This window comes from Homarus americanus, unplaced genomic scaffold (assembly GCF_018991925.1).
Source record: "Homarus americanus isolate GMGI-L3 unplaced genomic scaffold, GMGI_Hamer_2.0 scaffold4896, whole genome shotgun sequence".
Taxonomy (NCBI): Eukaryota; Metazoa; Arthropoda; class Malacostraca; order Decapoda; family Nephropidae; genus Homarus; species Homarus americanus.
Window position 1 is genome coordinate 7751087 of NW_024749657.1, and position 21357 is coordinate 7772443.

General features: G+C 44.0%; 1 protein-coding gene across 1 annotated transcript; it reads left to right on the forward strand.

Moving 5' to 3' along the window:
* Nucleotides 1-390: 390 nt before the first annotated feature.
* Nucleotides 391-10122, forward strand: LOC121853500 (nephrin-like). Its single transcript, XM_042347651.1, has 10 exons — nucleotides 391-538; nucleotides 2415-2699; nucleotides 4537-4691; nucleotides 4870-5011; nucleotides 5664-5794; nucleotides 6366-6525; nucleotides 7318-7611; nucleotides 7993-8177; nucleotides 9297-9426; nucleotides 9773-10122. The coding sequence occupies exons 1-10, from the start codon at nucleotides 391-393 to the stop codon at nucleotides 10120-10122; spliced, it is 1980 nt and encodes a 659-aa protein (XP_042203585.1).
* The last annotated feature ends 11235 nt before the right edge of the window (nucleotides 10123-21357 follow it).

Genomic DNA, 21357 nt, shown 5'->3' on the forward strand with positions numbered 1-21357 from the left:
ACAACTACTGTACCCCCACACACACACACACACACGAGATATCATGTAAAAAGGCGGAAGGAAAATGCCAAGAATTTTTTTATAGCTTAAGTTCTTGTGTGTGTTTCCTTCAACTAGTATTATTGTGTGTGTTCATTTAATCTTACGTGTTCTCATTTTAATATACAGCTTTTATACCAGGTGTGTGTGTGTGTGTGTGTGTGTGTGTGTGTGTGTGTGTGTGTGTGTGTGTGTGTGTGTGTGTGTGTGTGTGTGTGTGTGTGTGTGTGTGTGTGTGTGTGTGTGTGTGTGTGTGTGTGTGTGTGTGTGTGTGTGTGTGTGGTGTGGACCTGAACACACACGCACACATACTAACTTCACCTTTTTCCCCCCACAGTTCCCCCAGAGCGGATGAGTGTGGTGGTGGGTGACACAGTATCTCAGGAGCGGGTGAGTGTGGTGGTGGGTGAGGTGTACAGCAACAGGGGCTCAGTCAGTAGTGTGGTTGGACCTTACCTGGAGGGTGACGTCATCCAACTCACCTGTGTCGCCCATGGTGGTACGTCTTACCTGTCTACCTGTTACATGATTAGTATGCTACAAAAGAATCTCTTACATATAACCTAACCTAACCTAACCTAACCTAACCTTGAGGTAAATCTATTGGTGTAATAGTTATAATGTCTAAACAAACAATCTGTTGTTTTTTGTTTCGTAATTCATTCTTCCCTTTATATAATTAGTAAGTCCAGTATTAGCATGTCCGGTATTAACATGTCCGGTATTAACATGTCCGGTATTAGTATGTCCGCTATTAGTATGTCTTCTATATGTATGTCGTGTGTGTGTGTGTGTGCGTGTGCGTGTGCATGTGTGTGTGTGTGTGTGTGTTTTATCGTCTGACCAATATCGGCCTAACTTGATGCCATGACGTTAGCCCACCCGAAGGAAGAGCCGGGATGTTTCTGGTGTAAAAATATGCAAATTAGTCAACTGTTGTATATTTTTCATTCACACGGGCGACTCATCTATATTAGACCATGAATATAGATCAACTTGTTAAATTTCCATCAATTTCACTTACAATCTTCATTACCATTATCTACTTCATTGAATAAACTTTGTATCTAATCTCTTCATTCATTCATTCACAGAGAGAGAGAGAGAGAGAGAGAGACCCCAAACTTCATATATCAATCAATTAAAAAAAAAAATCTTACCTAGAAAAAGACCCGCATCATCCTCTTCTTACCATCCCACCTCCTCCTCCTCCTCTTCCTCTTACTCTTCCTTCTCCTCCTTCTTCTCCTCCTCCTCCTCCTCCTCCTCCTGGTCCCATCGTCTTCAACTCTGACAATAACAAGGCAGAATACACTTGGAAATTTAACAAGAATCACATTTCACTATTGGTGGATCAGCTGGTCTTGAGAGGATAGATCCGTCAACACTAGGAGAATGTCTATGAATATTCACCTGATTACCTGGACGTGATTATCTTCCATTATTCCTAAAGGTGTAACTAGAGGTGCTTCACATTGTACAGGGCGTCTTAGAGGTCACGAATCATAGCAAAATTAAGGATCTTCGCTTTTATTGTTTTTTTTTTTTGCCTTTTTTGCCCCTTTTTCAGGTATTTCTTATCATTATACAGCTTCTCGTTATCGTAGTGGTGTATTTGATAACGTGTTTCTTCTTCCTTGCATAATGGTTAAGAATTCTTGTGTGTATTTGGGATATATACGATAAGGAACAGATGCGCGCCTTTGTAAACACTCTCTCGAAAGTGTATTGAGTGAGGTGGAATTGTTTATTTTTTAAAGACTTTGTAAATCATTATCTATCTTTTTAAATTTATATATGTTGTATTTTTAACTCTTAACTTTACTTTATTTCAGTTAATGTTAATATAATTTTTTACTTCATTTACTTCAATAGGACGAGTTTTTATAGCAATTTACATAAACAAGGTTACGATACACTATGTTGATTTCCTCCATCAATATTCCTCCTCTTAGCAGCTTTCAATATCTCTCTAGTATCATTGGTGTTGCTTCACATTCTCCTACACTACCATAAACTTGATCAGGTGAAGATGGTGAGGCAGTTCTCCGGCCATAAACTCACTCCCAAACATCTCACACAATTTCCTCTCGTGATGATCGTTGGTTCCTATGTAAAGTTTTATCTGTGACTGGCAGGGAGAACGCCGCCTCCAGCCTCCTCTTACCTCTCGAGTGAAGGATATATTACGTCATGTGGTTGAACATATAGTAACTTGTATTCGATGATAATCCACGTGATTAGTTAACTATATGGGGATTACCTGATGATTAGGCCCCCAGTTTCTTTTACTTGATTATTAAATTTACTAACCTAACCTAAGCTAACCTAACCTAACCTTATTTTAACATCATGCACTACACGTTCCGCTACAGGCAGTCCCCGACCGTCGGTGGTGTGGTACGGAGACTCTCGCCTGCTGGACACTCACATGGAATCAGATGTTTTAGAAGCCACGAGTGAAACCCTTGGTGCAGTGACGGTGACAACGCTCGGCCCGGGGCCCACCACAACACAGCCAGCTTTCGGAGGAGAGCCGTTCAATACGCTTACTCTGGGGCCCCTCAGTCGCAGCCACCTCAAGCTGCTGTTGACGTGTGAGGCCTCCAACAACAACCTCACACAGCCCACCACACTCAGCCTCACCATTGACATGAACTGTGAGTCATTCTGATTCCCTTGTCAAAAATTTCAAAATCAGAATCAAATAATTCACTCAGTAAATACCAATAGTGTCTCAGGTGTACACGACAGCTAAACCTTAGCTACAACTTCATGACGGAACAATAAACTGTTTCTTCTCTCTTAATAGACTTACCTGTATGAATATTTTAGAGCAGGAGTTGAGGACACAGGTGAGATGAAAGCTTACTGCGGCAGTATCAGCTTACTTTTCTGATCAAGGATGTTAGTGTAGTCAGGGTAACAGGATTAAGCTGAGTGGTGGTGAAGGCAGTAGGATCAAGCTGAAGTGTAGAGGAGGCAGCTGGATTATGCTGAAGGGTAGTGAAGGAAGTCGTGGGGAGGGGAGGTGGTCGTGGGGAGGGGGGGTCGTGGGGAGAGGGGTGGTCGTGGGGAGGGGAGTGGCCGTTGGGAGGGGAGTGGTCGTAGTCTTAGGGATGAGGTAGTCGTAGGAGTGGAGTCGTGTCCCCCTCTATGGTGTGCGTGAAGGGAGTCAGGGAGGCGAAAACTTCCATCCCCCTCCCAAAGTGTGTTGGTAGAGAGGAGGAGGGAGTCAGTGGAGGGAGAGATGTAAGGAAGGGTGGAGGGAGAGAAGGAAAGGAGGAGGGAGGCAATAGAGAGAAACTGAAAGAGGGAGACGGAATCATTGGAGAAGGGGGGAAGGAAGGAAGGCAGGAGGGAGAAAGGTAGGCAATGAAACGGGGGGGAGGGAGGGAGGAAGACACTGAAGAGAAAGAAGGATGGGAAGAGAGGGAGGGAGGAAGGAAGGAAGGAGGGAGGGAGGGTCTAGTTCTCCTTCTCAATTTGGCATATTCGTTACCAAGACGTAAAAATCCAGGTAATATTAATCTACAACTTTATATATCGTATTTTAGTTATCATACTTACACAACATTCTTTTATCAATACAAAATAATAATGAACGTACAGTCGGGGTTAAGAAATCATGATACAGTTATTATTAATCCCGATTTTACATTATCATTCTCACCATTCTTACATAATATTCTCATACCAATACAAAATAATAATATGTATTTCATTCTAGTAACATTAATATTTATTATGGTTTGAGTTTTTTCTAACCTTTTAACTTATCCCAAAAAAAAAAAAAACCACTTTCTATTAAACGTCATTGTGATGTGTCATTTGTTTCCTCTTCCCCCCACGGACCGGAAAGTTGAGAGGCTATACTGAAGAAGCTGTATGTCTGTGTCTGTCTGTCTGTGGGGTCAATTAGTTTACATCCAATATGTTCTATAAAGTTGTATCGTACGCATCACCATCAGGGAATTTTTGATGTTGTTTATACACTTTTCATTAACACTGTTTTGTTTTTTTTGTTTTTTTATGGCTGTTCATTGGCTGACCCGACGTCTCTCCATGAAACATTTTAACCAATAAGACTTGAACCCACTGTTTATCTATTTTTTTCATTGGCTGCCCCTGCTTCGCTCCCTGACACATTTTAACCAATAAGATTCTAGCTCAATATTTATCTGGCCGTTCATTGGCTGCCTCGGGTCGCTTCATGACACCTTATAACCAATAAAATTCGTGTTTATTGTTGTTTCATTCTTGGAAGTGCTAAGTGTTACACCTCTGCATGAACCAGGTCAGGTCAGGTTAGGTTAAGGCGTCCTCACTGACTCACCCCTGACTCTTCCCCCCCACCAGTGCCGCCCCTGAGTGTAGAGACCCAGCGCCCTGATTCACTGACTCACCCCTGACTCTCCCCCTTACCAGTGCCGCCCCTGAGTGTAGAGACCCAGCGCCCTGATTCACTGACTCACCCCTGACTCTCCCCCTTACCAGTGCCGCCCCTGAGTGTAGAGATCCAGCGGCCTGAGTCAGTGGCGCTGAGGGCTGAACGTGAGTACTTGGTGGAGTGTGTGGTGGTGGGAGCTCGACCCCCGCCCGCCATCACCTGGTGGAGCGGCCACCAACGAGTCCTGCAAGCCACGGTCACGGTGAGTCACTGTGAGTCTGTCCTGTTATGGTGAGTCACTGTGAGTCTGTCCTGTTATGGTGAGTCACTATTATACCAGTTTTCCCTCGACATCATCAGTTCTCTCTTTCTCTCTCTCTCTCACCACTTCTCTCACCTATATCTCTCACCACTTCTCTCACCACTTCTCTCACCGCCAGATCTCAGAGGACAGGAATCTCACCAGCAGTAGTGTGGTGATCGTCCCTGGGCCACGGGACAATGGTTCGTTCCTTCGGTGTATCGCAGAGACCCACGCTGCCCCAGCCACCCTGGAGGACACCTGGACCCTCACCGTGCACTGTATGTATCCTTCACTGTATGTATCCTTCACTGTATGTATCCTTCACTGTATGTATCCTCCACTGTATGTATCCTTCACTGTGCACTGTGGGTATCCTTCACATCCTTCACCGTGCACTGTATGTAGCCTTCATTACACACTCAAATCACCACACATCCCCACTCACATCACCACACCCCACTCACATCACCACACACCTCACATCCCACCCCACTCACATCACCACACCCCACTCACATCACCACACACCTCACATCCCACCCCACTCACATCACCACACCCCACTCACATCCCACTCGCACCTTCAACTTTTCCTTGTGTTTTGGTGAGTAGGAATTGTTAATGATTGATTTTTATTGTAAAGGAGAGAAATATACTTATTACTGGATAGGAGATCTGAGGCGTTTTGTTAGGTTAGGTTAGCTTTGTTAGGTTAGCTTTGTTAGGTTAGCTTTGATAGGTCAGGTTATGCGAAAATTAACGATGTATCAGACCACACTGACCCAGAGGTAAACAATACTGGGAGTTTAATTTCCTGTTGTCTCTCTCTGTCTGTTTTTATTCTCTCTCTCTCTCTCTCTCTCTCTCTCTCTCTCTCCATTGAGGTCCACGTCCTCCTGTATCTCTCACTCCTCCTCGTCTCCCACACAGATGTGCCCACGTCCTCGTGCAGGTTCGGGTCGTCACTGGACGCTGCCAACATCAAGGAGGGAGACGACGTGTACCTGGAGTGTTCTACCCAGGCCAACCCCCGTGTGACGCACGTCTCCTGGCGTCACAACGTGAGTGTGTCTTTTACTATAGTGTGACGCACGTCTCCTGGCACGTCTCCTGGCTTCACGAGGTGAGTGTGTCTTTTACTATAGTGTGACGCACGTCTCCTGGCGTCACGAGGTGAGTGTGTTTAACACAGGTAGTACTAACAGTAGTATACAGGTAGTACTAACACAGGTGCAGTAACTAACAGTAGTATACAGGTAGTACTAACACAGGTGTAGAAACTAACAGTAGTGTACAGGTATTACTAACACAGGTGCAGTAACTAACAGTAGTGTACAGGTAGTACTAACACAGGTGTAGTAACTAACAGCAGTGTACAGGTAGTACTAACACAGGTGCAGTAACTAACAGTAGTGTACAGGTAGTACTAACACAGGTGCAGTAACTAACAGTAGTGTACAGGTAGTACTAACACAGCTGCAGTAACTAACATTAGTGTACAGGTAGTACTAACACAGGTGCAGTAACTAACAGTAGTGTACAGGTAGTACTAACACAGGTGCAGTAACTAACAGTAGTGTACAGGTATTACTAACACAGCTGCAGTAACTAACTGGTGGGTGTGTCGGGCAGGAGGCGCCGCTGGTTCACAACGTGACCGCTGGGGTGATCATCAGTAACCAGAGTCTGGTGCTGCAGCGGCTGGTGAGGGCCCAGGCGGGGCGCTACTCCTGCCTCGCTCACAACCCCGTCGGTGATGGCCTCTCTAACTCCCTCAGACTCGACGTTAAGTGTAAGTACCAGACATACATACAGACAGAGAGACAGACAGACAGTGAGTTTGATATGTTAATCTATGAAATATTACCACCGCGTCTGTTCTTCAGTCACAACTTTGATGTCCTGTACAAACCTGATCAAAGATGGTGGTTCTTTGAGCGAGTGTGTGTGTTCTGTACAGTACGTGGGTATGTTTGTAAGGTTTGATTTTTTTATTTTGCCGCTTATAGCGGCTACTTTATTGTGCACCCCATACTCATCCTGTGAGCGGAAGCGCAAAAGGATTACAGAGTAGAGTTTACAAAGGGTCATAATAATTAACCCCCGTTGTCAGGATATTATGGCACTGAAAGTTACACAGTATTTCATTTACATTATTTGTTTAGTTCTATACATAAAGGGTAACTTATTCATAAATGCGTGAGAACAGGCGTGTGAGGCAGTATGTCTGGCCTCACACTTTGTTATTCACATTTACGTGGGAGGTATTCAAGCACATTGCGTATTTGGTTCTGTACATGAGAATTGATATAGTTACTAAGTGCAAAAAAGTGGATACAATCTTAATATGTCGGCTATCTTGCCATTAGAGATGAAGTGTTGTGCCATTTCACACACAGTGTGCTTGGACCTGTCCCTAAAAGGTTCTATTTTCACACAGTCGAGGACGTAGTGTATGGGTGTTTGAATGTTGCGTGTATTGATGAGTTTGTTATGGTGGCAGCAGAGGTAAACATAACAGCAGTACACACACCTGGTTCTAACAACACAAAGTTTACATAAGATCCCTCTTGTTGTTCCTCAGTCGCCCCCGTGTGCTCCTTGGGGCAGGTCACTATATACGCTGTGGATCGCTACGAGGACGCCGAGGTGACCTGCTCCGTGGACGCCAACCCCGTGCAGGAGTCCTTCCAGTGGACGTTCAACAACACGGCGGACACCATTGACGTACCCCAGGGCCGCTTCACCTCCCTCAGCACCCACAGTGTCATCACCTACACCCCCATGACCGCCCTGGACTACGGCACCCTCCTCTGCTGGGCCAACAACGAGATCGGCCCTCAGAAGGAACCCTGCGTCTTCCATATCGTGCCTGCTGGTGAGGTCTCTCTCTCTCTCACACATTGATCAGTGCCATCATTGTCATGGTAGAGGGCTGAGGATGGGAAATGGTTTTAAATAGTTAATATAGTTTAAGTAATTAACAAGAATACATTTACCAATTACTGTTCATTATCACACTATTGACACAACCTTTGTTACCTAATTAAAAAAAATATGTTGAGGTAATTAAGTCATTCTTGATACACCTGTAATGTTCCATAATATATTACACCTCTCAACAGCAATAATATATCGTGACCTGACCTACTATAATGACCTTGACCTTAAACCCTTCCATTAGGTGACTTTAACTAATTGCCATGGCCCTTCTCCCAGGTAACAGTGACATTATTATAGTTAATTATTTGTCCTCCAGGTAAGCCGGAGCCTCCAGGTGAGTGTAGGGTGGAGGAGGGCACGAGGACCTCAGTATGGGTGAGGTGTGGGGCGGGAGGTAGTGGAGGTCTCCCACAACACTTCCTCCTCCAGGCCAGCAGCCTCCACCAACCTCACCACCAACACCTCCTCAACTTCACCTCCGCCTCCTCCCCAAACTTCTACGTGAGTTACTGTCTCGTTCTTCTCTCTCATTAAGGTATTAGTTACCTGTAATCAGTACTACCTGCATTACTTAAGATTCTCTTGGTCCTTTCTCATGTTTTTGTCCCATACATACATACATACATACATACATACATACATACATACATACATACATACATACATACATACATTTATTTGTCAGTTTTGATTTTGTCTTCTTGTGTATTGTACTGAGGTGACCTGCCTTTATCTGACCTGCTTGATCTCCTGGTATTATTATTATTATTATTATTATTATTATTATTATTATTATTATTATTATTATTATTATTATTATTATTATTATTATTATTATTATTATTATTATTACTATTATTATTATTATTATTATTATTATTATTATTATTATTATTATTATTATTATTATTATTATTATTATTATTATTATTATTATTATTATTATTATTACTATTATTATTATTATATACAAAACTATACTCAACAAAGGTAACATTATAATGAAGAAAAAAATCGAATCCCATGAAATTATTCCCCAAATTCAGTATTTATACGAAAAAAAATCAACTTAATTACTCACCCAGAATGTAATCACAAACTCGTCAAGAATACGGGACAAATGTAACCCAGAAGACGGTTAATATTAGCAGTAGCGTTGTGAGGGTAACCTGTTAACGAGGTGACTTAAATTATGTGCCACTGAATACTAATTTTGACAATTTAGTATGTATACATGTTACTTTAGATGTGTGGTATGTTTTCGAGTACTGTTTTCAATGTTGGGATATACATATGTGTATTGAGTCACTTGCAGTTGGTGAAGAAAGTATCTGAGTGTTAGGAAAGTGTCACTTTATACTTGGTGGATAGATTCCAGGAAATGTCAGGACAGTGGCACTGATAGTCGGAGGGGAAGTAGTCTGTATTATCAGGGTAGTGTTTTACATACATGGGAAAGTATCATGGGTAAGTGCCAATAAGTGTTAGGACAGTGCCTCCCGATGGATTAAGGAGAATTATTAGGGGAAGTACTAAGAAGTATGGGTAGTTTCCCTTATAAGCGGAAGGGGATATATTAGTGAAAAGTGCCAGGAAGTACCAGGACAGTGTCTCCCACAGGTAGAAGGGCTGGAGGCGAGGGGGAAGTACCAGCTGGTGATCAGGGCAGTGAACGATAAGGGCTCCAGCAGTGCCGCTCATCTCATTGTCAGCAGCATCGACACCAAGAACTATGTGTACCAGCTGCATGGTGAGTGTATGTGTGTGTGTGTGTGTGTGTGTGTGTGTGTGTGTGTGCGTGTGCGTGTGCGCACGCGAGAGAGAGTGAGTGAGTTACAATCAGTTACTCCAACTGTTTTCAGTATATTTCATTAAATAACTCACTTTTACGAGAAAAAAGGCAATAAACACAGGCAATACCCTACCCTACCCTACCCTACCCTACCCTACCCTACCCTACCCTACCCTACCCTACCCTACCCTCAACTAAAAAAGTGTCTTGAGAGTATATGACCAACTCTTATTTTAGTAAGGGACTATTAACCCTCTGTGTGTATTATAGAAGAATAAGGTGTTGTTTGCTCTTTCTCTCTCAGACGGGCCCCTGGAGGCTGAGGTCCGGGATGGTGGCAAGAACGGTGTGGTGGGTGGTGAGAGTGAGGTTCCTGAAGAGTCCTTCCTTGACACTCTGGCTCTCCCATCCTTCATCATGGGAGTCCTGGGCGTAGGATCAGGCCTGGTGCTGCTCGTAATTTTACTCCTGTTGATCATCACCTTCCGCGGCAGGAGGAGGGCGCCCCAGCTACACCCTCTGGCACACAACCTTCACCTGACGGACACCGAGGAGAGTCTTCCTAGAGCAGCTTCATCGACGAGGATATCACCTGTGTTTACACCTGACCAACATACTACCTGTCTGGAAACTGACGTGATAGTGAGTGTGTAGCAGGAGAAGGGAGTGAAGGAGGAAGGGAGGAAGGAAGGAATGGAAGTATAGGAGGGATTGAGGGAGGAAAATAAAGACTGGAAGGAAAGAACGGAAGGATGGGGAGAGAGGGCGAGAGGAAAAGAGAGGAAGTAAATACGTAGTAAAAACTAGGAGAGAATTATTTAGCATCCATCATTGTGGCATTATACTTACATTAACTTGTGTAGAAGAGGTGAAAGAACATTACCACTTACTCCCACATTTCAATCTCCCTCTCCTAGTAGCATCAGGAGGAGTGTGAGAGCGATGCTGACCCTGACGTCATCCCTCTCCAGAAGTCGTGTCGAGGGTGCGAGAGAGGAGTGAGCCAGCTAGCCACCGTCCTGCCCTCACACCACTACAAGTACCCCTCCCACCACCACCACCACCACCCATTTCACCCCGACACCGTCAGTATCTGAGTCAGTCTGTCTTGTAACTCTAGATGTGTCAGCAGAGATTCATCAAGTCCTCAATATTCTACTTTAACCAAAACCCCAAGTAGCGTTAGGATAGTTTAATCATCAAGTGAAATAATCTTAGGTGTCTAATAATCAAGTAATTAAGAAAAATAAACAAGATATTGACTGAAGTATGAGAAAAAATCCCCAATGGACAGAATTTTCTTTCGGTAAACGCTTGAATGTTTTAAAGACGATGTTATTATTTTTATTTTGTTTTCCTCTGTTGTTTATGCCAGGCCTGTGCATCCGTCTGTCATCCTGAGCATCCCCAAGTGTGAGACAAACAGCGGAGGGTCGTAGTTCACCCCTGTAGCACTCCAGTCAGGCCTCCCTAGTATGGACGAGTTGAGGTAAGAATCTTAATATGGGCGAGTTGAGGTAAGAATCTTAATATGGGCGAGTTGAGGTAAGAATCTTAATAAGGGCGAGTTGAGGTAAGAATCTTAGTAAGGGCGAGTTGAGGTAAGAATCTTAATAAGGGCGAGTTGAGGTAAGAATCTTAGTAAGGGCGAGTTTAGAATATAAGGGCGAGTTGTGCTAAGAATCTTCCAATATGGGCGAGTTGAAAGGAGAATCTCTTAATATGGGCGAGTTGTACAAGAATCTTCCTTATGGGCGAGCGAAGCTAAGAATCTTCCCTTGGCGATGGGACGAGTTATGCTAAGAATCTTCCTTAATATAAGAGTTAAAGGAGAATCTTCCTTGGTCATACGAGTTGTGCTAAGAATATTCCTTAATATGGGCGAGTTGAGGTAAGAATCTTCCTTAATATGGACGAGTTGTGCTAAGAATCTTCCATAATATGGACGAGTTGTGCTAAGAATATTCCTTAATATGGGCGAGTTGTGCTAAGAATCTTCCTTAATATGGGCGAGTTGAGGTAAGAATCTTCCTTAATATGGACGAGTTGTGCTAAGAATCTTCCTTAATATGGACGAGTTGTGCTAAGAATATTCCTTAATATGGGCGAGTTGTGCTAAGAATCTTCCTTAATATGGACGAGTTGTGCTAAGAATCTTCCTTAATATGGACGAGTTGTGCTAAGAATCTTCCTTAATATGGGCGAGTTGAGGTAAGAATCTTCCTTAATATGGACGAGTTGTGCTAAGAATCTTCCTTAATATGGACGAGTTGTGCTAAGAATCTTCCTTAATATGGACGAGTTGAGGAGGAAAGGACAGCTTACAGGTAACAAATAACACAGAACCAGATGTAACACCACAGGACATGTGAAAAAAAATCACAGATACACACTAAGATACACACTAATACATATACTGTCTCTATGCCTTTTAATTTTACTTTAAGTTTCGCGTATCACTTTTGTATTATTGTATTGTTGTTTTTTTAGTTATGGATGTATAGAATTTTTGCCAACTGTGTGAAATAAAACCATGGCGACGCTGTTTGGTTTAAGTGTTTCTAGCAATGTGAATACTTAGTGCACAGGAGTATTTCGTTTCTAGATTGTGTTGCGGTATAAAAAGTGTATAAAGATGTAGGAAATCAGATAATGATGATTTTGAGTCAGTCAGAAAGGAATGGACACACCTTAATTAACAGTTTAATTGACAGTTTCAAGTTTTCATTGAAAGTCTCGTTAATTATCAAGTTTAGGCAGGTGAAGAGAGAGAGAGAGAGACTAACACTGAGAGCAAATCTAATTAGCTAAGTTTCATCAGGTGGGAGGTATGCATATACTAAGAAGCAGGTTAATTATCGTGTTTACTCATATAGGACACACCTTGATGCTGGAGCAGGTGAGTTATGAAGGTAAACAAGGCAGGTACACACGACTTTATCCCAACACAGCAACACCTCGGTACACCTCCAGGTCTACCTCCCCTTGCTGCTTATAACATGTGCTCTGTTCCGCAGGTGAACCTGGACAAAGGTCATTTTATTTATTATATTATTATTATTATTATTATTATTATTATTATTATTATTATTATTATTATTATTATTATTATTATTATTATTATTATTATTATTATTATTATTATTATTATTATTATTATTATTATTATTATTATTATTATTTCAACTTCTAACTACGACTACCACTAACTACGACTACCACTAACTACGACTACTACTAACTACGACCACTCCTCTCCTTTCAGTATAAGAGAGGTCAGTCAGCAGAAGCACAGCGATTGGTAGAGCCAACAGCACCAACCTCGAAGACCCACAACGCTGGTGAGCCTGGAGTTGATGACCGTTGCCACCAACCACCAAGAAACTGTGTGAGTGAATGAACTCTGGGTTCCTCATATGGCACCCTGGACTGACACAGGTGGCATTATGGAGAAACACAAGGCTGAAAGTCTAAGGTAACACTGAGGTGAACATTGCTGAAGTCGTGTGGGTGTAATGACTGATATAACCACAGAGTCACAACCACTGCCACTCACAGAAGAGATGTAATATTCACCCCCTCTCCCCCCCCAAAAAAAAGTCGAAAAGCTTAAAGTAAATCGAATAAATATTAATATCTTTCATGAGTATTTGTATTGTTGCTTTATTTATTATTCCTAAGATGATGGGAGACTCGTTAAACAAGATCGCAAGCCTCTCTGAAACACCCGCCGAAGTACAGAGATAATCGTAGGTGAGGTAGAGATGCCGAAGCTGTAGAAAGAGTCCAAGAATTTTTTGGGTAGTGTTTTATCGTCCACCTGGGAGAGAGAGGCGGGGGCGATAAAAGAGATTATCAACAAGAACTCCCACACGTCGCAGTATTTCGGTATTAACTCTGAAACGGTAGGATAATTTGAGGTTTTATGTAAATCTTGACACTGTTATATAACTTCAGGATAAACCCAGACATTTTATAAGTGGCGGAGGAATTCTTTATCACAAGGACGTAGACAAATGACTACCCAGATGATGTTGAAAATCCTAATTTATTTATACCAGACAAATACTCCTTTAGTGACACTATTTAACTACTTTTGCTCTAATTAGAACATTATTTTCCTCTAAATTATCACTGGGATCAAAAAGTTACAAGATTATGTCACAGCTTTTTCTCCCCGCCTTGGTGTAGTGGCTGGTGTGCTGTTCCATTGACTCCCATGCAGGTGCTGTTAGGTCAAAAGATGGGGCAGAAAGACTAACGCTGTGAGTCTGTGGAGGGAGGGGAGACGGGCGTTATATGATACTTATATACCTTACATATTTACATACATATATAAATTACACATATATCTTATGCATGGTCTCTCGTCTGTGATTATTATAGTGAATAAATTGAAGCTTAGAGGTGACTTTTAATTCTTTAAGCTTCTATTTCTTAATAAAGCTTAACATTAAAGCTTATAATAACTGAGAAGATTATTGCATGAGTATCATTATTTAAAGACTTTTAATTTGTTATTATGGCGTGATGAATAATGAGCTACTGTATATATATATATATATATATATATATATATATATATATATATATATATATATATATATATATATATATATATATATATATATATATATATATATATATATATATATATATATATCATGTAATTACCAATTTGATTTATAACACAGTCTCATATAAATAACTTAATAGACTGAAAACTTTTAATGTTTATACCACATATTTATATTTTTATATACAGTAATTGTCAATATATATGTATATAAACTCATGAGAGAGAATATATATGTTTAGTATATATAGATTTATATGTTATTAATAAATATGAAAATTAATAATACAGTACATTATTTTATTATTAAGCCTCATCCACACACTCCTCCACACCACCCTACCCTCCCCACACTCCTCCACACCACCCTACCCTCCACACACTACCTCCACACACTCCACCACCCCTACCCACCCTCCACCCTACCATCCACACCCCTCCACCCTCCCCACACTGACCACTCCCCACCCCACACCCCCTACCCCTCCACACTACTCCCACACCACCCCTACCACTCCCCACACTACTCCACACCCTACCCTCCCCCACACCCCACCACCCACCCTCCCACCCCTCCACACACTACTCCACACCTACCATCCACACACCTCCACACCACCTACCACCCCACCCCTACCCTCCACACTACTCCACACCACCCCACCCACATCCCCACACCACCCCACACCACCCACCCTCCACACTCCACTCCACCCACCCCACCCTCCACCCCACCCCTACTCCACACACCTCACACCCCCCCACTCCACTCTCCCCCACCCTACCTCCCCCACCACCTACCCCACACTACCCACCACCCCTGCCTCCACACTCCCTCCCCTTCCACACTACCTCCCTCTGTCCATCCTACCCCTGTTCTCCACACCCACCTTCTCTTCTCGCCCCTGTTCTTCCATTCCCTTCTCCTTCCACCTCGCTCCTGACCCTTCAACTCCCCCAGGGGCCCTTCCATGGGCAGTGGCGCCCCCACGGCCCTTCTAGAAGCGGTGACGACCAAAGGGGCCCTCCCAGGGACGGCAGTGCCCCCAGGAACCCTGAAAAAAGGCGGTAACACTCCCAGGGGCCTTCCCAGGGGTTGTGGTGCCGTGAGGGTCCCTTCCAAGGGAGGCGACGCCTCCAGGGGCGTTCCCATGGGTAGCGGCGCCCCAAGGGTGGTGGTGCTGCCAAGGGCAGTGAAGGCCCGGCAATGGGCGGCAGCGCCCCCTGGGGCCCTCCCAGGGGCGGCGGCACCCCCAGGGGCCCTTCAAGAATAAAGACGACCCTAGAGGCCGTCACATTAGAGGCGACGTCGCTGGGGATCTCCCAGGAATAGCAGCGCCCCCAGGAGCCATTCCAGGGGTGGTGACGCCCTTAAGGGACTTCTAAGGGCGGCAGAGGCCCTACAAGATGCGGATAAGCCCCTAGAGACTGTACCAGGGGTAGCGGCGCCCCCAGCAGCCCTCCCAGGGGCTTGATCGTAGTGTCGTAAATATTGCATACCTCCAGTAATCCCTTACTTACCTGTGACTGATGGACTAAAATGTAAATCCACCAAATTAGAGCCAATAGGAGAACAGAGCAGTCAGTCAGCACAACACCCCAACTTATGTTTTCCTGTTGCATATTTATTCTCCTTTTCATTGATCACGATGCGATGGTACTGGAAATGCGATGGGCTGTGTGTATTTATTTAATCCCATAATTCCCAGAGTTCTTAATAATGCAAAAACAACTGCCCCCAAAAGCCATCCAAGGGGCAAATGGGCCCACAGGGGCTCTGTCACTGGACATGGCGCTCCCAGGGGCACTCCCAGATGCGGCAACACCCCCACGGTCCCACGCAGAGCCGGCAGGGCCCATAGAGGCTTTCCCAGGGGCCCTTTCAAGGCAATTGCGACCCCACAGGCCCTCCTAGTAGCAGCTGCGACCCCAGGGACCCTCACAGGGGCAACTGCGACCCCAGAGACTCTTGCAAAGGCACTCCGAGGGGCATCCCTGAACCCAGGAGCCGTGCCTGGAGCAGTGGCGCCCCAAGGACCCGCCCAGAGACGGCAGGGCTCGCAGGTCCTTCCCAGGGGGCATTATAGGAGTAACTGTGACCCCAGAGGCACTATCAGGGGCAACTACGCCCCAAGGGGCCCTCTCAGGGGCAACTGCGAGCCCGGGGTCCCATCCAGGTGTCCTCTATGGGCCAACTGTGACCCCAGGGGCCCTGCCAGGCGCATTTGCGCTTTGAGGGGCACTCCCAGGGGTAGTAACACACCCAAGCTCTCTCTGAGCCGGTAAGGCCCACAGGGGCTTTCCCAGGGGCCCTCCCAGTGGCAACTTCGATCCCGAGTCCCTCCCAGGGGCAACTGCGACTCCAGGGACCCTTCCAGGGGGAACTGCGACCCAGGGGCCCTTACAGGGGTCTCCCAGGGGCAAACTGTGATCCCAGGGTCCTGCCAGGGGTAGGTGCGCCCTGAGGAGCTCTTCCAGGGGCAGTGCAGCCCCCAAGGATCCGCCCAACCTCGGCAGGGACTTCAGAGGCCTTCCCGGGGGCCTTTTCAGAAGAACTTCGACCTCAGAGATCCCCCCAGGGGTAACTACGACCACATGAAGCCCGCCCAGGTGCAACTACGACTACAGGGGCCTTACCAGGGGCCCTCCAAGGGGCAACTGCGACCCCAGAGACCCTTACACGTCTCTCCAAGGGGCAACTGCGACCCCAAGATTCCTCCCAGGGGCAACTGCAATACAAGGGACCCTCCCAGGTGCAACTGTGAACCCAGGAGCCCTCCCAGGGGCAACTCCAATCTCAGGGGCACTCCCAAGGGCAACTGCTACCCCTGGGGCTTTCTGCAGGGATTACTGCGTCCCCAGGGGCCCTTGCACGGGCCCTCCAAAGAAGCAACTATGACCACAGGGGTCCTACCATGGGCAGTTGCGCCCCCAGGGGCCATCCAAGGGACGATGTTCCTTCAAGGACCAGCCCAGAGCTGGCAGGGTCAACAGGGGCCTACCCAGGGGCCCTTTCAGGGGCAACTGCGACCCCAGAAGACCTTCCAAGGGCAACTGCGTCCCCAAGGTCCCTCCCAGAAAAGGGGTGAAGGCTCGCTAAGGGGCGGCGGCGCCCTGTGGGTCCCTCCTAGGGGCAGCGGAGTCCCTCCCAGGGACAACTGCGACTCCAGGGACCCTTACAGGGGCAACTACAACCCAAAGGCCCTTACAGGGCTCTCCCAAGGGTCAACTGTGATCCCAGGGTCCTGCCAGGGACAGTTGCGCCCTCAGGGGTAGTGCAACCCCCAAGGATCCGCCCAACCCCGGCAGGGACCTCAGAGGCCTTCCTGGGGGTCTTTTCAAAAAGAACTTCGGCCTCAGAGATTCCCTCAAGGGTAACTACGACCACAAGAAGCCCGCCCAGGTGCAACTACGACTGCAAGGGCCTTTCAAGGGGCCCTCCAAGGGGCAACTGCGACCCCAGAGACTCTTACACGTCCCTCCAAGGGGCAACTGCGACCCCAAGATTCCTCCCAGGGGCAACTGCAATACAAGGGACCCTCCCAGGCGCAACTGCAAACCCAAGGGCTCTCCCAAGGGCAACTGCGACCCCTGGGGCTTTCTCCAGGGATTACTGCGTCCCCAGGGGCCCTTGCACGGGCCCTCCAAAGAAGCAACTATGACTACAGGGGTCCTACCATGGGCAGTGGCGCCCCCAGGGGCCATCCAAGGGACGATGTTCCTTCAAGGACCAGCCCAGAGCTGGCAGGGTCAACAGGGGCCTACCCAGGGGCCCTTTCAGGGGCAACTGCGACCCCAGAGGACCTTCCAAGGGCAACTGCGACCCCAAGGTTCTTCCCAGGGGAGGTGAAGGCCCTCCCAGGGACGGCGGTGCCCCTAGAGGCCTTTCTAGATGCGAAGACGCCCTACGGGGCCCTTGCATAAGAGGCGATGCCCTCTGGGGCTCTCCCAGGGAAAGCAGCGACCCCAGGGGAACTTCCAGGGGCGGTGGCGCCACCAGGGGTTCTCCCAGGGGCTGCGGTGCCCCAAGGGGCCCTACCAGAGCGGAGAAGCCCTCATGGGCCCTCCCACTGGCGACGGCACCCCCAAGGATCCTCCCAGGGTCTTGATCGTGGTGTCGTAAATATTGCATACCTCCATTAATCCCTTACTTACCTGTCATTGGTGGACTAAAAAGTAACCACCATATTACAGCCAATAGGAGAACAGAGCAGTCAATCAGCACAACACCCCAACTTATGTTTTCCTGTTGGATATTTATTCTCCTTTTCATGGGCTGTGTATTTATTTAAAGCCATAATTTCCAGAGTTCTAAATAATGCAAAAACAACTGCCCCCAAGAGCCATCCAAGGGGCAAATGCGACCACAGGGGGTCTGTTACTGGTAGTGGCGCCCCCAGTGGTTCTGTCACTGTACATGGCGCTCCCAGGGGCACTCCCAGATGCTGCAACACCCCCACGGTCCTACCCATAGCCGGCAGGGCCCACAGAGGCTTAAGGGCAGCTTGAAGATTATGAAAGATGGAAGAATACTGCCAGTACTGATACTTGAGGATATAGGGAACTGCTATGGAACACTGCCACTTTTTAGTCTCTTAGTAATACTATTTGGTGTACATTAAAACTTAAGATGGAAGCTTATCTCTTAGAACACAGTTGTCAATTGTTGTTGGTACGAAAGTGTTGTTTTTCTCACTGCCATCTGAAAGCAGTGTAAAGGTTTTCTTATTCATAACACTGCATTGAACTTGATGCTCCAAATGTGTAACATATTTTCAGATACTTTTTGAAATGAAGTTAAAAAAAAATTGAATGTAGTCTTGTATTTTGACTAAATGCATGTTGTTTACAGTACAAATGACAATAGATCAAGATTTCCATTTCTAGTCCAGATAAATTTTTAACCGCCCAACACTGCATATGACATTCCCACACATCTATTGATACAGTATTGTTATTCATGTGTAAAAGTCCATGTATCACAGTTTCCCTCATTTGGCTACTAAATTGTCTAGTCAAGGATTCGTTCTTCTATAACTTGGAAACGAGATAGAGGCCACTCTCAATGCACGTTCCTAGATGTTAAGAAGTAGCCCATAGCCTTAGGAGCACTCAACACGTCCTTGGTGTGCCTTCAGTTGTTTAAAACTCCTAAAAATATTGATGGTTAAAATTTTTTTAAGTTTAAAATAGTTATCTTGTTTACTGTGCACTCAATTGTTATACTGTACTGTTCATCAAATAACTACTAAGTCACATTAATGCAAATATCAGAGGATCGGTTATTTTATAAATATGTTCATAATAGTTTAGTTATTATTGCCGTACAAGTTGTATACTGCTAGTTTTCAGAATATATATATATATATATATATATATATATATATATATATATATATATATATATGTATATATCTATATATGTATATATGTATATATGTGTATATATGTATATATATATATATATATATATATATATATATATATATATATATATATATATATATATATATATATATATATATATATATATATATAAGTTGTACATCTCATAATTTTATTCCAGACTAGGAATTTCACTTTCTGATCAGAAACATTGCATTTACTCTTGTAGCATTTCCCTAAGTGTTACTTTCTTATTGATCTTCAAGTAGATCAACAAGTGAAGTTTTAGATGCAGGTCACCAAGTGTATGTATGCTCGGTCCAGATGTACAGCACAAAATCATAAAAGAGATTGGGACTTCACCTATTCTTTATTGCAAGAAGGGCAAATGACAGTCCCAAATAAAATTCTGTGGTTGCTTTTTATTGTTATAAGCATACAACTTGATGTATTTATATATATATATATATATATATATATATATATATATATATATATATATATATATATATATATATATATATATATTTCGAGTAGATCCACAATGAAAACGTGGATAAGATAAATCGTGATAAAGTCACACGGGAAAAGGCAAACAACGGAGCACCTTAGCTTTGGTCTCTGAAAATGTCTTGAATAAAGACGAAAGCTAAGGTGCTCCGTTGTTTCCTTTTCCCCGTGTGATTTTATCAAGATATATATATATATATATATTTTTTTTTTCTTTATGTAATATGGATCGTACAATATTTGACAGTTGTTAAAAAACTTTGGTCTAAGTTATTTTGAATGAAACTAGATGGGAACAAGTGACTGCCTCAAAAATTATATTGTACTTTTGGGTAACTGTCATTTCTATTCTCACTGAACTAGTGAATTTGCATGTCTTGTAGATAGAGCATAATTAAAATAAAGAAAAAACAAAAACTGACTTTTCATTTAAACTTTAATGTAAACTTATATGCTGATTGAGAAAGCAAAGGTTCTACTACACACACAACTATATGGTAGGAATATATTTTGAGATATATTACCTAATTTTCCGAAATATATACCATAGAAAAGGGGAAATTTGCATCACAGAAAACTGGGAAATATCTACTTTCTGGGAAAGTTGGTTTTCTACTTTTCATAGAAAACGGGAAATTTGTATAATAGAAAATGGGAAATAATCTACTTTCCGGGAAAGTTGGTTATCTACTTTCCCGAAAAGTAGATAATCTACTTTTCGGGAAAGTAGATTATCGATTTTCGGGGAAGTACATAATCGACTTTTTGAGAAATTTTACCTAATTTTAAAAAGTAGATTATCATAGAAAACGGGAAATTTGTATCACAGAAAATGGGAAATAATCTACTTTCCGGGAAAGTTGGTTATCTATTTTCCTGAAAAGTAGATTATCTACTTTTCGGGAAAGTAGATTATCGATTTTCGGGGAAGTACATAATCGACTTTTTGAGAAATTTTACCTAATTTTAAGAAGTAGATTATCATAGAAAACGGGAAATTTGTATCACAGAAAGTGGGAAATAATCTACTTTCCGGGAAAGTTGGTTATCTACTTTCCTGAAAAGTAGATTATCTACCTTTCGGGGAAGTAGATTATCGACTTTTCAGGGAAGTAGATTATCGACTTTTTGAGAAATTTTACCTAATTTTCTGAAGTAGATTATCATAGAAAACGGGAAATTTGTATCACAGAAAGTGGGAAATAATCTACTTTCCGGGAAAGTTGGTTATCTACTTTCCTGAAAAGTAGATTATCTACTTTTCGGGAAAGTAGATTATCGACTTTTCAGGGAAGTAGATTATCGACTTTTTGAGAAATTTTACCTAATTTTCTGAAGTAGATTATCATAGAAAACGGGAAATTTGCATCACAGAAAATGGGAAATAATCTACTTTCCGGGAAAGTTGGTTATCTACT

Excerpts from the sequence above, each read along its gene's own strand:
- LOC121853500 (XM_042347651.1), top strand. The coding sequence starts at position 391 with ATGAGTGTGGTGGTGGGTGACACAGTATCTCAGGAGCGGGTGAGTGTG. Across the intron at positions 2,700-4,536 it reads CCTCACCATTGACATGAACT|TGCCGCCCCTGAGTGTAGAG; the intron begins GTGAGTCATTCT and ends CCCCCTTACCAG. Across the intron at positions 5,012-5,663 it reads CTGGACCCTCACCGTGCACT|ATGTGCCCACGTCCTCGTGC; the intron begins GTATGTATCCTT and ends TCTCCCACACAG.